General features: G+C 37.7%; 1 protein-coding gene across 1 annotated transcript in view; it reads right to left on the reverse strand.

Annotated features, from left to right (window-relative positions):
- LOC126272406 (zinc finger protein 761-like) overlaps window positions 1-9,733 on the reverse strand; it is a 348,537-nt gene extending 338,804 nt beyond the window's left edge. The window contains exons 1-2 of the mRNA XM_049975234.1: window positions 9,009-9,733; window positions 8,832-8,930 (exon numbers count right to left, since the gene is read on the reverse strand). Of these exons, the coding sequence (XP_049831191.1) occupies window positions 8,832-8,930; window positions 9,009-9,036 (127 nt within the window). The 5' untranslated portion in view covers window positions 9,037-9,733. The remainder of the gene's footprint in view (window positions 1-8,831; window positions 8,931-9,008) is intronic.
- Between the last annotated feature and the right edge of the window lie 7,608 nt (window positions 9,734-17,341).

Here is a 17,341-nt window from a genome sequence, read left to right on the forward strand (position 1 = left end):
CATTGAGAATAGGTGGAAGAACATGGGGCCCAATCAAGACATCACCAACAATGCCTGCCCAAACATTCACAGAAAAGCTGTGTTGATGATATGATTGCACAATTGCATGTGGATTCTCATCAGCCCACACATGCTGATTGTGAAAATTTAGAATTTGATCACGTTGGAATGCAGCCTCATCCGTAAAGAGAACATTTGCACTGAAATGAGGATTGACGCATTGTTGGATGAACCATTTGCAGAAGTGTACCCATGGAGGCCAATCAGGTGCTGATAGTGCCTGCACATGCTGTACATGGTGTGGAAACAACTGGTTCTCCCGTAGCACTCTCCATACAGTGACGTGGTCAAAGTTACCTTGTACAGCAGCAACTTCTCTGACGTGCTGTTTGAGGCTTTCCCGGTGCTGCATCTGCTTGATAGGTTCACGGGAATTACACCAGATAATATTGTAGAAACCGCACAATATTTCAGCGAGACAACTGCCCGCCATCTTCAGGTGCTACTGTCGCGTCGCTGAGAAGCTCGCCAATTTATATGCACATAAATTGGCGAGCTTGGCGAGCTTCTCAGCGACGCGACAGTAGCACCTGAAGATGGCGGGCAGTTGTCTCGCTGAAATATTGTGCGGTTTCTACAATATTATCCGGCGTAATTCCCATGAACCTATCAACCAACTTCTCTGACGCTGACATTAGGGTTATCGTCAACTGCATGAAGAATTGCCTCGTCCATTGCAAGTGTCCTCGTCATTCTAGGTCTTCCCCAGTTGCGAGTCATAGGCTGGAATGTTCCGTGCTCCCTAAGATGCCGATCAATTGCTTCGAACGTCTTCCTGTCGGGACACCTTCGTTCTGGAAATCTGTCTCGATACAAACATACCGCGCCACGGCTATTGCCCAGTGCTAATCCATACATCATACATCTGCCAACTCTGCATTTGTAAACCAACTGCAAAATCACGTTCGTGATTAACACTAACCTGTTGATGCTATGTACTGAAGTTCTTGATGCTAGTACTGTAGAGCAATGAGTCGCATGTTAACACAAGCACCAAAGTCAACAGTACCTTTCTCCAATTGGGTGACTGGCAGTGAATCGAGCAAGTACAGTACATACTGACGAAACTAAAATGAGCTCTAACATGGAAATTAAGGGTTTCCAGACACATGTCCACATAACATCTTTTATTTATTTGTGTGTGAGGAATGTTTCCTGAAAGTTTGGCCGTACCTTTTTGTAACACCCTGTATAATGGCCAGAACATTTATTCTGGTGCTTCAGAATGAATTTAAGTAGATGGATGATAACTTCACAATCGGTACTGGTCAACTGACAGAATTTACCTACAGAAGGAATTGATGACACACACACACTGATGCACAAGTTGATGGAAAAAAAGACAAAAATTAAAACATCACGTACCATAGTTAAATATGAATTCACTTTATGTAAGATGGTGGATCAGAGACAAGCCATCATTTTTAAGTAACAATAAGGAAAAGACTGTTGCAATAGCAATAAATGATAATAGTATGTACAAATTGAAGCAACCAAATAATTATTTCGTTAAAGCCAAGTCCATATCAACTGTTAAACTTGTGGCAAAGAAGATTACGACATTTAATATTTGACAGAATGGAAGCTTTTCAGGAAGATATGTCTAATGATATTATTATATGGGAACTATTGGTTCTCCACATATTATGTGCTTAGAAAGTAGATGGACAACATTAGCCTTCCAACTTTACGAGTTCTACATCTACATCTACATTTATACACCGCAAGCCACCCAACGGTGTGTGGCGGAGCAAAAGGTATCTTTGTGTGGACTGATGCAAACAAGCTCTAATAGATGATCACTCAAGAAATAAATTTTTGTACATAAAGTCAAAACCATTTACAATAATGTCAAAAGAACTGAAGGTTTACAGTTGTTATAGCTGATAATCACACAAACTGGATTTTTACTTTGTTGGTGGCTGCTGTGGCCGAGCAGTTCTAGGCGCTTCAGTCCTGGACCACACTGCTGCTATGCTCGCAGGTTCAAATCCTCCCTCGGGCAGGGATGTGTGTGATGCCCTTAGGTTAGTTAGGTTTAAGTAGTTCTAAGTCTAGGGGACTGATGACCTCAGATGTTAAGTCCCATAGTGCTTAGAGCCATTTGAACCATTTATTTGCTTTGTTTCTTGATATATATAAAAAAAACTGTATCTGTTAATCTTAGGCTAGCACAGAGTTAATACTTCAAAAAGTAGCACGAATACAGTACACTTACAGTATTTTTGGAGAGGGACTGATGAGGTATTTTTTATGTTTATGCAATATGTGCAGCAAAAAAAAAAAAAAAAATACCAACAAAATTTAAAAACCTTTAATAAGTGAAGATACAAATAGCAAGAATGTAAATTGTTCAATAATGTCGGACATGGTCTTGGATAATGAATGAGATAAAAACTTACTGTATAGTATACAATTTATAAATGACACAACTTCATTCCTGTTACTGTATTACAATAATTAATCAACAGTAACAAAATTAAAAGACAGTATTCTATACATAAATTACACAAAGGCCTACACTTTCTCCTATGTTTCTCTTTAAAATGTTGCACAAATGTGATGTACTGCATATAACACACTGAAAATATCTAATACACACAACCACAGAACATTAATAACAAATACACTATACACTTCTGTACTTCGCAAAAATAACACATACTGTAATTTAATCTCTTCCTTTTCCCATATTTCCACTATCAGCTGATGTACCAATCCTGTTAGGTGTTCACCTCCACCCCTGATCATCTCTGCTGAAATGTTGTTTTTAAATTGAGCCTTATTATTCCTAATGCTTTTAACTGCTTTCCTAACTTCCTCTATTGTTGGTATAGGTACAGGTCTTTCATCCTGAGTAACATTCCGCCACGGTTGCTCACACACTGTTTCATTTTCTTCGAGAACTACTCTTTCTGTAGTGACATTCAGCAGCTCACTGGAATATTCAACCCATTGGTCTAAAACCTGTTCTTCTCCTCCTACAAAATTTCCTTCTTGATCTCTGCAGAATACCGTATGTGGTTGGAAGCCTTTCTTCAGTTCCTGAACGCTCTTGTACAATTTTCTTACTTCTTGATCATTACAGTCTTCTTCTAGCTCCATAATCCACCTCCGCTCTAATTCTCATTTCTTTCTTCTGCAAATCCTATCTGCCTCTTTCATCAATTCTTTTGTATTACATCTGGTTGCCCTGTTTATCACTTTCTTCCTTGGCTCTTCCTCTCTTCCACTGCCTTTTTACAATATTCATCATACCATCCTGCCCTTTTCACTCTTTCTTCTAAACCTCGAACTTTTTCTGCAGTTTCTTGTAGAGCCTCTTTAATCATACTCCACTTCCCTTCGATGCTTTTCAGAGCTTGGCTTTGTTTAGCCTCACACTTATTCTACAGTTCTGTTTCATACTTTTCGGGTACCCCCTCCTCTTTCAATTTGGAAACACTATATCTTTGTGGAGCTTTTCCCTTCCCTCTGGATCTATAGACAGCTATGCAGTGCTTGCATTTCACTCTTACCATATAACAATCCGAATCAGAGTCAGTCCCCCTGTTAAGGATACTGATCTGTAATTTTGCAGGTCCCAACTTTTTCCCTTCTTATACAAAGAATTCAGCCGTGCTTTTTTCCAGTCATTTGAAATTTTGAACTGGGCAAGAGATTCACTATAAATGCAAGCAAAGTAAGGTGTCAATGTTGTTTAAAACCAAATTGGGATTCCATATGGACCTGGCAACTTATCTGTTTTCAACTCTTTCAGTTGCTTGTCTATGCCAGAGACGCCTATTACTTTGCCCTTCATATGGGAGTCTGTGTGACGGTCAAATGACAGTATGTTTGCACAATGTAGGAATCGTTAAATATGAAATTTGTAATTTCAGCTTTCTTTTACTGCCATTCCAGACTGATCAACAAGCTTAGCAATTTTATATAGTACAAGAATTTTCTTGGGTTCTCAGAGTTTTGCTAATATAAGGAGATGGTAATCGCGTGCCTCACACATTGATTTTTTTACAGATCGACAAATCTCTAAAACTTCTGCTTGTCATTTAAGCACTCTGTTTTGAACCGAGAGTGCAATAGCCTTAGCTTCATCAGCATTTTCCAAATTTTGCTATTAAACCATCCAGTCCCTGACACATCCCCAAGCCCTATCCTGCTAATCCTCGCCTCCCCACCTCTTCTGTAAATCTGTTACCTACCTCAGCTCAGACCACTAGGCCTCAGTGCCCAGAGACAACAGTGGCCATGTGTGCGTGTGTGTTTTACAGACCTTGGCTGATTGCTAATCGAACAGTCTGGGCCTACTTTTACATATGCCTGTCTGCTACTCAATGCCTTAATATGTGATGATAGCAATCAATCCTAAATCATATTGTTATTCCGTCCCAGATTTCCCGTAGTTTGAAAAGTGATGAAAGGATTCTGAAATATAATTTTTGATAAAACAGTTCACAAATGAGAATTGTTTAGAGACAAAAGCTTTATGCAAGTTAAATGTAGCTCTTTGGCTTAAATATCCTGACTAATCATTTTTGTTTCTGAGAGAAAATGAAAATTATTTGTGAAAGATGCCATGTCATCGTATGGGAGAGCAGTTTCTTAGATCTGATGAGCTACTGAAAGAAGTTTATTCAAATGGTAAAAACATTTACTGCCAGAGGAGTGAAAGTCAATGTAGTTCATAAACAGAACTATGGACATAAATTGTAGTAATCTGTAAGATTATATAGAACTATGAATTGTGCAATCACTGTTAATTTTCAGCTTTCAAAATCAATATGCTTTCATTGCACCTTTCATACTTTGTCTTAGCTGTATTCAAGTCTGCTGCTGCTTCAACATGTACCAGAAAAATAGTTGACAAACTAAACAATCTTCAACATAAACATTTACTGAAACCATACATTTAACTGTACATCAGTCTGTGCCTATAGCACATGTAAAATTCTTCCTCAGCATCTTCAGACAGTGATACATCGGGCACAGATGGGGAAGCATTATTCATCAACAAAGAAAGAAAAGCAATTAAAATTAATAATCATCTGTGTATATAGGAGCCCTGATGGGAACTTAACTGATTTCTGTCACCAACTAGAAGCAGCTTTAAATACTATAAAAAACTTCAACAAAACAGTGATCATATGTGGAGATTTTAATATAGATTTTCAAGAAATCTCAAAAGACCAACAAAGCTTGATGACCCTACTGGAAACATATAACATAAAAACCACCACTGACTCTCCTACAAGAGTTACACCAACAACTAGTACAACAATTGATCAGATATTAATACACACAAATGTAAATAACAATTTCTGTGCCGGAAATCTTAAAACTGGCTTCAGTGATCACTATGCACAGTTTATTGCTTTGCACACCCTAAGTGAAACAACTGAGAAAGAGGAACTTGTAAAAGAAGCAAGGAAATTCACTAACAAACGAATAAACCTTTTTGTACTGAGACTAAGTGAAGAAACTTGGTATGAAGTGTATACTTGTGAAAATACTAACAAAAAGTTTGAAAAATTCATGGAAATCTTCATGTCATACTTTGAAGCTGCATTTCCATTAAAAAAGCAAAAATGTCAACCTAACTTCAAAAAGAACAAATGGATTACAACAGGTATTAGAATATCTTGTGCAGAGAAAAGAAGATAACACACTATAGCAAAGACACAGAACATGCCTCCTGAATTTCATTTGTACCTGAATAATTACAAGAGGATCCTCAAAAATGTTGTAAGAAAAGCTAAAACAATGGCAAATGACAAATACATTGAAAATTCAAAAAACAAATCTAAAGCTTTATGGGAAATTATAAAAAATCAAACAACAAGTGAAACTAAACAATATAAAAATATGAACTTATGTTGCCCAACAGAAATTGCAGGGAACTTCAACAAATATTTTGCAAACGTAAGTGAACAGTTGGTGAGTGGACTGGAAGAACACAACAAAATATCACCTCCATCATGCAATAGAGTGAGAAATGTGTCTACATCTTTGTTCCTTTCACCCACAAATTCTGAAGAAATTTTATCAGTTATAAAAACCTTGAAAACAGGGTACTCATGTGGAATTGATGGAATACCAGATGCAATTATTAAAAAATGCTGTCTTGCCTTAGCTGAACCCTTGACACATTTGTGCAACAGCTCACTGGCATCAGGAACCTTCCACTCATGCTTGAAAACAGCAAAGCTGAAACCACTGTTCAAAAAAGGAAATCCAGAATGTGTTTCAAATTATAGACCAATAGCCCTACTGCCTATATTTTCTAAAATTTTAGAAAACGTTTTTTATAAGAGATTGTCTGATTTCCTAAATAAAAATAAAATTCTATCTCCTTTACAACATGGCTTCAGGAAAGGCTATTCAACTGAAAGTGCAATATTTCAATTTCTTAATGAAATCTATGGTAAACTGGATGCAAGTGAGTTTGTGACAGGCATATGTCTTGATTTATCTAAAGCTTTTGACGTCATTGACCATAATGCCCTACTGCAGAAGCTTGACCAGTTAGGAATTAGAGGTATATCCAATGAATGAGTGGCTCAAGACATACCTATGTGGTCGCAAACAGGTGGTTGAAGTGCAATATACTGACCATAACAAAATCAGCTACTTCTATTCAGGATATGAAAATGTGAAATATGGTGTCCCTCAAGGATCAGTATTAGGTCACATTCTGTTTCTCCTCTATGTCAATAATCTTATGTACAACAAGTATTGCCACACTACCCTCAAATTTGCAGACGATACAAGCTTCCTTATTAGTGGTAAAACAGAAGAAAAACTAAAAGACTCCGCTATACAAACAATGAACAGTGTAGAACAGTGGTTCGGCTACAACAAGCTAATTATAAACAAAGAAAAGACAGTAGCACTGAACTTCTATGATGTAAAAGGAAGACACCACGCAAACATAGAAATAGAACTCAGGGACAGAGTTCTTGAAAGTGTTAACAGCACTAAATTTCTGGGACTCTGGCTCCAGAACAACACAAAATGGGAGGTACATATTGAATATTTGCAAAGAAAACTAAGCAAAACCTGTTACATGATAGGGATCTTAAAAACTTGTTACAGCAAAGCAGCCTGTTAAATGTATACTACTCCTATGTGCATTCTGTAATTAAATATGGCATAATCTTCTGGGGCAATACAACAACAAATATTAAACTTTTCAGGGTGCAAAAGAGAATACTAAGAATTATTGAAGGGGTAAACAATACGAAATCGTGCAGACCCATATTCAAAAAACTGTCAGTTCTTCCTCTTCCTTGCATTTTTATCTACGAAACATCAGTTTTCATCAAACAATATATTGATAGACACACAGATATCTTATTAAAAAATGAAGATATACATGCACACAATACAAGGCAAAAATCTGACCTTCATGTGAAACAGGTGAGAACATCACTGTGCCAAAAAGGCACACTACATACTGGGATAAAGATTTTCAATAATCTACCTAAACATATTAAATCAATAGGTAAACTCTGTAGTTTTAAAGGCTGAAGTAAAGGCATATTTAATTGATCATTGCTTTTACAGTCTGACAGAATATATAAAAGCCAAACAACAAAAATAAAGACGGATTATTAATATTCTACTTTGTATGTTGCCTGTGATGTTTGTTGTATTTAAGAATCTGTGCTAAATTACCTGACTATCTAGTCCTTAGCATTGCAATACAAACTGTATTTTTATCTTGTAAATACCTAACCATGTCCAATATCCTTGTATATATTCTATACATATAGGATTTGAAGGACTAAATAAATAAATAAAACTACATACAGCCTTAAAATGGAATCAAATTAGATACAGCGTGCCAGTAAACAAGATGTAGCATTATTTATTTCACTGTAATTATGGTACTGAGTAGAAGGTTTTACCAAAACAGTTTTAAATATACCTAATTTATACAGTGGACATAGAAAATGCGTTCTGGGCAAAGTAAAATCTGAATTTATCCTGTAAAAATAACTCTTTAGCCTGCCAAGATAGTTGCACATGGTAGTATTTAGTTTCTGGGATTTGGGAGGCAGATGGTAGGTTAACAACAAGTGCCGGTTTCCCATATAACTAGGAGAATACAGTGCTGCTACCTATAGTGTGCAGACAGGTGGGGTACACAAATTCCTTATGAGGGAGAGGGGGAATCTTCTATCACCAATATCACCACATAATGATTATCACGCTAACCTGCTCTGGTATGGAATGACACGAGGAAGAAGTAGATATGGAGGACTCCTTACTAAAACGATCCAACACAATGAATGGACCAATGTAGCGTAGTTGTTCTTACACTTCACTGCATGCATAGTACTTTATTAAATAGCTGTGTGCATCAAGAATGTAATCTTCTCAGTAACTGACAATAGCTTAGTTGTTTTATTGTTATTTTCTCATTTTACCAGAATGCAGCACTAAAAAATTTTACTTCATACAATTCCAAGATTCTCAGACGGCTAATGGCAGCTGTGGATAAATGATAATTGTGGGACACTGACTAGGTTATTTGTGTAGTTTATCGACGTACCCTGTAGTGGATGCTACTGCCTGTTAATATGCAACTTGACTCGATCCACATCTCTAATGGTTCTCCTTCATGATGGGATTTACAGCACATTTTATTTGAATGCAAAAATGAAGAACGAACTTTACTAAATATGAGAGAACTTGGAAGTGGCTAATAGGGCTTAAGCATTAGATGAGAATCTGAAGCTACGATTTGGTATTGAAACTAGTGTACTAACTTGTAACTTTCTGTGTTCCAATAGCGTCGGATGTGAAATCGCTTGATAAACCTTGAGACTCGAGGAGAAACTGTACAGCTTGGCCATCAAAATTCATGTCTGAAAATAAATCATGAAAAGGTATTTGATATACGAGTACCCACTGGAAAAAATTACAAATTTCATCACATTACACACTTTGAAGAGCTTCATAAATATTTGCCATCACACAAACGATGATCCGACTTCACAGGAACTTTAACCATTTGCAGCACAAAACCTGAGTCGAACAAAACAACAAACACAAAAGGTCTACAAATTAAATTTTCATCGTTATTTTGCGGTTGTGTAAAGTTTACATGAGTCCATGTTTTCATACAGACGTCCATTCATTCCACTATCGATACCACTGAGGTCGACCTTAATTCCAAGTCTCGTGTGATTTCGGCAGAATATAATTTCCAGCAAGGCTAGACCAGTCTTGTGTACGCATACAAGAGTGTTCCGACAGCAAAACACGGGAAGTGATGTATATTGGCGGATTGCAATGTCTGATTGTTGCTGTTTTCGTCAATATTCTAGCGTGCTCCATCGAATTGTAGTAGGCATTCAGCAAAAGGCAACAAGTTATTCTAATTTCTAAAAGTGCCTTTACATTTCCCGATTTGTCTGTGCAGTCTAGATTCGCAACCAGTGTCTGCGCCTTTTACTTTGCATTTACACGTTCCGACTGTAGGTACAGTTTTGCTCAGTGTTGAATTTGTCGGGCAATAGTATAGAGGTTATGGCCAAATTGAGTAAATCTGCTTATAAAGCAATTTTGCAGTCTACGGGTATTATTTCGAAAGTTGAAAAGAAAGAGGTCACAACGAAAAAAGTGGACAAAGCACTGGCTTGTAAACCGTGCGTCACACTCATACGTTAATCTTATCAACGAGCTAAAACTGGAAAAAGATGACTGATCCACCTATTTGAGAATGGATGAAGAAACATTTTAACGTTTTGTGACATGTGAAACCATACATATATTACAGTGTAATGAGAAATTTAATAAGTGCTTACGAGAGGCTTTTAGTGACACTGACTGATGGCATTCCAGATAAAGTACTTAAACACAGCATAAATATTGCTCGTCCCCTTGTAGACATAATTAATGCCTCTTTCAGCACTGGCACTTCCCGAAAGCTGTCAATAATAAAACCATTATATAAAAATGGTGATCCTCATGATGTAAAAAACTTCAGACCCAGATCCTTGATATCTTCCTCCTCAAAAGTTATTGAAAGAATAATACATGAAAGACTCTCCGCTTTCCTGAACACAAGTAGAATATTAGTCAGTGAGCAAAATGGCTTCAGAAAAAATAGGTCAACTGAAACCCCTGTATATAATTTCATAACACTTCTCTGATCTCTATAGATCATAACGAAGTAAACTGTGGGGAGTTTTTAGATTTATCAAAGGCATTTGATGTTATTGATCACGAATTATTGCTTGAGAAATTATATTGCTATGCTGTACGTGGTACTGTTCACAGCTGGTTTAAATCATACCTGTCAGACAGATACAAGAAAGTAGAAATAGTTCGCAAAGGAACCTCTTACTTTTCAGAATGTAAGAAAGTTAGTAATGGAGTGCCACATGCTTCCATGCTGGGACCCCTCGTCTTCTTGATTTTCATAAATGACCTAAACCAAACTGTTTAACACTAGCTAATGCTGCATTGTGTGTGGACGATACAAGTCTTTTTATTAAAGCTCAGAATAAGACTGATTTGCAACACAAAGTAGAAATAACAAAAGAAGAAGCAGTAAAATGGTTTCGAGATAAATGTTTATTTGTAAATGAGAAAAAAACAGTATGGATGAATTTCAGCCATGTATCGAATAAAGAAAAGCCCAATATAGTTTTGAACTTGGTGAACAGAAGATTTTACAAATTTCAAACACAAAATTTTTAGGTATCTGGTTAGATGAGCATCTAAAGTGGGATAAACATATTGAATTGCCCAATAAAAAGCCAAGTAAATGCTGCTATATACTCAGAAGGCTGAAAAACTGCTGCAGTGAAAAAACAGTAACATGTGCTTATTATGCTCTTATGCATAGTCTATAGCGGTATGGTGTCTTATTTCCGGGAAATTCAAGGCTGACAAACCGGTCATTCATTATTAAAATACGAGCATTAAGAATAATGAAAGGGGCTGCACCAAGAGAGCCCTGCAGGGAAATTTTCAATGAATTTCAAATAATGTTGCTTCCATCTTTATACATCTACGAAACTATCTACTTTTTCAAATCTCACTCCCAATTTTCTTCTTTAAATAATGAGTGCCATGACTACCCAACAAGACACAGGAACGATTTCCACAGAGAAGAAAATTGCAACATACAGGGTACATTCCGAAAGTAATGCAATTGAATTTCCCGCACCGCTCCTAGTAGTCGGAGTGGGAGCGGGCCACATGGAGTAGGTGGGGGGGACGCTAAGCTTTGCCGCGAAACCGGTTTCAGTGCTCTCCGAGCTGTGGAAGCGGCAGGACGTCTGTTATTGTAAACCTCTGCGCGCCGACCGTGTCACGGAAAAAATGGAATCGACGATCGAGCAACGTTACGCGATTAAGTTTTGTGCTAAACTGAACAAATCTTTTGAGGAGACTAACAAAATGATTCGTGAGGCTTACGGGGACTCTGCTCTGTCCTACTCACAAGTTTCGAGGTGGTTAAACGCCTTTAAGGAAGGCCAGGAAGAGGTTCACGACGAACAACGCTCTGGGCGGCCGTCAACCAGCAAAACCGGCAACAATGTGGCTCGTGTGCGACAACTGTTGGACTCTGACCGTCGATTGAGTATCAGGATGGTTGCCAATGAACTGAACTTGTCGTCTACTGTTGTTTTTCGCATTGTTACTGAAGATGTAGCGATGAGGAAAGTGTGCGCCAAGCTCGTGCCCAAGGTGTTGTCAGACGACGAAAAGACCAACCGAGCGGAAATTTCAAGTGAACTTTTGCAACGTGTTGAAATTGAACCTGACTATTTGGACAACGTCATCACTGGTGATGAAACCTGGGTTTTTGAATACGACCCAGAAACAAAACGCCAAAGCTCTGAGTGGCACACTGATCAGTCCCCCAAGCCCAAAAAGGCAAGAATGAGCAAATCAAAAGTGAAAACAATGCTCATTGTCTTTTTTGATAGCAAAGGAGTGGTCCATAAGGAGTTTGTTCCTCAAGGACAGACAGTTAATGCTGCCTACTACGTGGATGTGCTGGAAAGACTCCGCAAAAGGGTCGTCAGGACGAGAAAGGACATCTCCACTACCTGGCAACTCCATCACGACAACGCGCCTTGCCACAACGCGCTACGAGTCCGCGAGTTCCTGGCCAAACACCAGGTGCCAACGCTGCCCCACCCTCCCTATAGTCCTGACCTCGCCCCAGCTCACTTCTTTTTGTTTCCTAGGATTAAGTCAGCCCTGAAAGGAACCCTTTTTCGTCCATAGACGAGATCCAATCCGCCGTGACGAAGACCTTGCGAGAGGTCCCAGAAGACGCCTTCCAGGGCGCGTACCGGTCATGGCAGAGTCGCTGGAAAAAATGTGTAGAGGCCCAAGGACAGTACTTTGAAGAATTTTAAGTGTTTGTGCAAATCTGTTCAATAAATTACTTTAAAAAAATTGCATTACTTTCGGAACGCACCCTGTATCACCCCAAAATCCTTTTTAGCGCTCTTCTCTTAAGCATCAGAAAGAAAGAAAAGTTTTACATTTTTAAAAATGAGCTTAAAACAATGTTATTAAGAGAATGTTTTTCAGTTTTACAGAGAACATGGATTTTCAGAACATAGTAACATAGTGATAAATGATAATGATAATGCATATTTGAACAAATGTATGAAAATAGTCTGCCTGTACACACTATAATTAATTAATTATTGTTTGTTCTGTTATTCTCTACTATAGTGGTCAATGATAATGATAAGTCATATCTGAAAAACAAATGTATGAAAATTAACAATGATTAATTATTGTTTGTTTTGTCATTCTCTGCTATAAGCTGCATGATATATATATTTATGTACGTTTTAACAATGTAGGCCTATGTTATTCATTTACTGTATAATTACAAACTCATATAATGAAACATGATAACTCCTATATCATTGTATATGATAAAATGGATGCTGAATAAATAACAATAACAAATTTCTAGCTACTGCCAGAAGCCACACTAGTCTTAAATTTTCTGCTGTGGTGTCATCATTGTCATCATCATTAACTCACATCATTCCAGAATCATGTCATGCTATATATGCAGTATTAAGACAGCAATATTTGAAGGCAAGAACAGAATCTAATCACATATCCTTTTTTTATTTTTTAGTGTGATTAAGTGTCTTAATATTGTACAATGACAGAACATAGTCAAATTTATTTACAAATTTATACATATATAATGTAGGGCTATTAAAATGTGAGACAATCTGAGACACAAAGATAAAATATTTTACAAAACTCATTCTGATTGAAGGCTTGAAAAAATACGTCACAGAACTCCCATGCACAGCTTTTGTATTGTTTGTTGGTAGTATACTGTTTCTGTCAATATTTTGCAATTGTGGCTCATAGAAAACTTCACTGATAAGCCTTTCGGTAAAAAGTCTTTGCACTTGATCTAGTTGTCTGAGCTTATCGGCATACACTGTCTCTGTAGCATCTGTAGTATCTTCTTTCTCCTGTGTATCTAATTTTTTGCAGATTATTGATAGAGGGTCTTCTTTTTTGTCTTCTACATGTAAATTTTGAGGTAGGTGTGTTTATGGTCGACACTGAAAATTTTCCCCCATCCAAAACGCTATCTTTTAATAGAAATTCTGGTTTTTCATATTCGTTAACTGTTTAATTATTTAGTTTTCGAGCACCTTTCATGTCCTGCGACAAGTGAAACATGCGAAGTACAAAACATATTCAACCATTTAGCCAGAAGAATTTTCTAGAAGAGCTACGTGTTTTCAACTACTGTTGGTAAGGGCCCACAGAGTTGTGGAAAACGCATTTGGGACTCTAACTGCAAGATTTAGGATATTGTACACAGAAATCGGTGTGAAACACCGCACACAGATGGCATCGTGGTTACATGCTGTGTTTTGCGCAATTTCTTGCCGCATGGGTATGCTTGTATTTATATTACACCAGAAGATCTGGAAGAATCTGTGTCCTAGAATAAAAATCGGCTAGTAGTGTTACAGATAGCATACAGCAGAAAGTATTAATTAGAGCTTAAGTCCATTCGAAAATATTTGTTGGGAATTTTGCAGACAAAACCACTGCAGAATGATTCAAATTCTGATAATATCTTTGAAATGTGGTGTATTTTACATACTGATGTGTGTTTTTATTGAACTCGCCTGTATAACGTTTTATATGTATGCAAATATGTCGCATTGATTAAAATGAGTAGATTTATAAAGCCTGCAATATTATTTCACTTACTGTATATTCTGATAAGTCAATGGTGTATGTTGATGGTCGAGGAACTTTCTGATAATGCAGAAAAGAAAGAAAATCAGAATACCACAATGTTGATGTATGTACGTCTTCACTGCTTGTCCCTGAACAACATGCCTGCTGTACTTTTTTACACATTTTATTAATTTTCTTTGCAACCATATCATGATTAGCTTTGACTCAACATCCTTAGTTTTGTTACCAATCCCTGATATACTTCACGTCTTTTGTTTCTCTCACTGTGCTCCTAGCTTTCAGTTTTCCAAAGAGATGGTAAAGTTCTATAAATTCTGTTACATATTCTCGGGAATAAATCTGCAAATCTTGAGACTCTCCAGAAACATCACTCTTACTGAATTCTGTTTTTCGCAATACCAGTCCAACAACGACACCACGCTCGCCAAAGCAACAATGGACTGAGTGATTAGTCTGAGATACTGCTTAGCTACTCAGACTTGTCTCTGTGAAGTCTGCGTGATTTCAAACCTAGCCAGACGTTGCACAGGCAGGACACAGACCAACAGCACAGACCAAAGGTTCTGCTGATGAGTAATATACGTGCAACGACTTGTCTGTGGGAACAAGTGTATAGATGGAGCTGAGGTGGCACCAACAAGTGAATAAATTGGCGAAAGAGGTCAGTACTGACAGATTTGCATTTGGAAATCTTTCTCACTGTACTGTCCCACAAGCAAGACAGTTAGTATACTTTCATTCAATCTGGCCTACAGCATAATCTTTTAAGAAATTCAGCTAACGTCTAAAACATTCTGCAAAAATATAATGTAATAATATTGTATAAATTTGATAAATGAACACACTTCAGGAGCCTTTCAGTGCACGGATTCTTATATTTACTTCCTGTTGTTGTAATGATGGTACATTTGAGATTTTACCTATAGCCTTATACAAAATATTAATTTGGTGTCACCACAAATTAAGAATTCCTTATACTTTGGATGTGGTTCTAACTAGAGGTCACATATCACAACATCTTTACATTATGGGTCAAAGTAGGTGAGTGGTATTAGACATTCCATTGGCTCAACATCTGTCATCTCTATTCATTATGAATGAAGACTCCTCAAAATGAAGCAGAAATAAACCATATACATTTATATTCTATAGAAGAATATCGTATTTTAGCTACAATCATTTTAACCAATCAACTTATTTACCCTCACGGTACTTTAAATGTAGTAGATTTCCATTTCTCTCAAACAATTTTGCAATCATTTTGTTTACCGGTTTTTGTCTCTCAGAAATTAGTATAGCTTGAAGTCTTTTCCTGAGTTGCTACTGCTGTGCAGTGAAGCATTAGCAAACACACCTTGCAAAATGTCAAAAATTTCGTTTAGAGACAATACATGTTGGAATGTTAACTTCTGTGAAATACATCACTTTCAATGTTTGACTGTCACAACAGTCTTGTTATTCGTAATGACCATCATGTCATGTCATGTCTACAATGCATCTGAGATGGCAACATTCACACAGGCCGTTAACAGACCATCACATCACGTTGAGATTTCTTCAGAATAAAGTTTTGATGGCGGCATCAGCTGCTAACATCAGAAGGTAACTCATTTTCACCAAACTCACATTTGCTGTAGTCGTAGCCAGGACATTGTTGGTCTGGAGATGTCCTAATGCCACAATGGTGGATGAGGGACAGCATCCTGCCAGAGATGGATGGTCTACTTCAACTTGTCTGTGAACACTTGAACATCACATTACTCTCATAACTTTCTGTAGATACCTCGCCTCCATCTTGTTTGTACCAGTCCATAGAGGCTCCAATGTCCCAACACAAAGGGTGTCTGGTGAATGAATGCAGCATTCCAACTGGCTGTTACTGACTTTACCCACCAAATTACTGATGCTGCCAGTGTGGGAGCATTGTCTGCCTTTTTTTCTGCAGACGAGACTTTCAGCTGCAAAACTATTTTGTACAGGTGGCCATACTGTACTGAAAGTTAAACCTTGCAAAAGTGGTCTACAGATAATGCAATACAGGAAGACACTTCCTCAATTAGCATGCTCTGTGACTGAAAAATGAAGCTTGAATATTTCAGTGTGAAATCGTTCTCCATTCCGACTATATACCACCACATACCGTATCTATGTAGTAAACATGCAGTTCGTATCCTACACCAAACAAAATCATCACTTCTGCATCCTCAATATAGCTAGCTACCACCGTACACTCGTACATATACTGCAGAGGCAGACAGGATGTGCACATGGACCGTATATAGTCCTCACAACACTAGATATTTGCCGCGAGGTCGGTAGGTCATCCACCACAACCGATGGTCACAAGTCATCACCACACATACTGGTCTGACGCGTGACCAGATCACCCTCAGCAGACTGAGGTCACTCTCCGAACTGTTGTACAAGGGCTGAGTCGGTACCCCTCGGCATAAAGGCGTTACTGTTTCTGGTCTCGACCTGCTTGCTTTCTACACCCATCTCCAGGCTCTGGGATTACAAGAAAACATGTATTTTCACATGGTTTCGAAGAATATCATACTATTTACACGATACTTCTCAATATCAAGCACATAGCAGTATGCTACTGATCGCTTGCACAGTATCATTCCGAAGATATAGACTGGAAATCATTTTTCTAGAAACCCGAAACTTTAGCGAGGTGCAGCGTGCTGTAAACCACTGAGTAACTAGAAGCTTACGATAAAGGATGACAGCCAAAACAGTTACAGGATAAAAATTTTATTACAATTCTTCTGCAACTGATTTGGCTGTCATCCTTTATCATGAAGAATTTCAACAGTTGCTGTTGCAGCCATGTTTAAAATCTTGAACTAGAAGCTTACCGTGTCTGCGGAGAAAACTCGAAAAAAATGTAGGACACTGGTATTTCCATTCGTAAATACGGATGTCGGTGATATATAGCAGATTAAGAATCATTCCTATAATTCACAAAGTGAATTAAGGTGCTTCTCATTTCTAGAGAACCAGCAAATGTGTCTTCTACCAGTCTTTCACCTGCTAGAATCAC

Source organism: Schistocerca gregaria, chromosome 5 (genome assembly GCF_023897955.1).
Source record: "Schistocerca gregaria isolate iqSchGreg1 chromosome 5, iqSchGreg1.2, whole genome shotgun sequence".
Classification (NCBI taxonomy): Eukaryota; Metazoa; Arthropoda; class Insecta; order Orthoptera; family Acrididae; genus Schistocerca; species Schistocerca gregaria.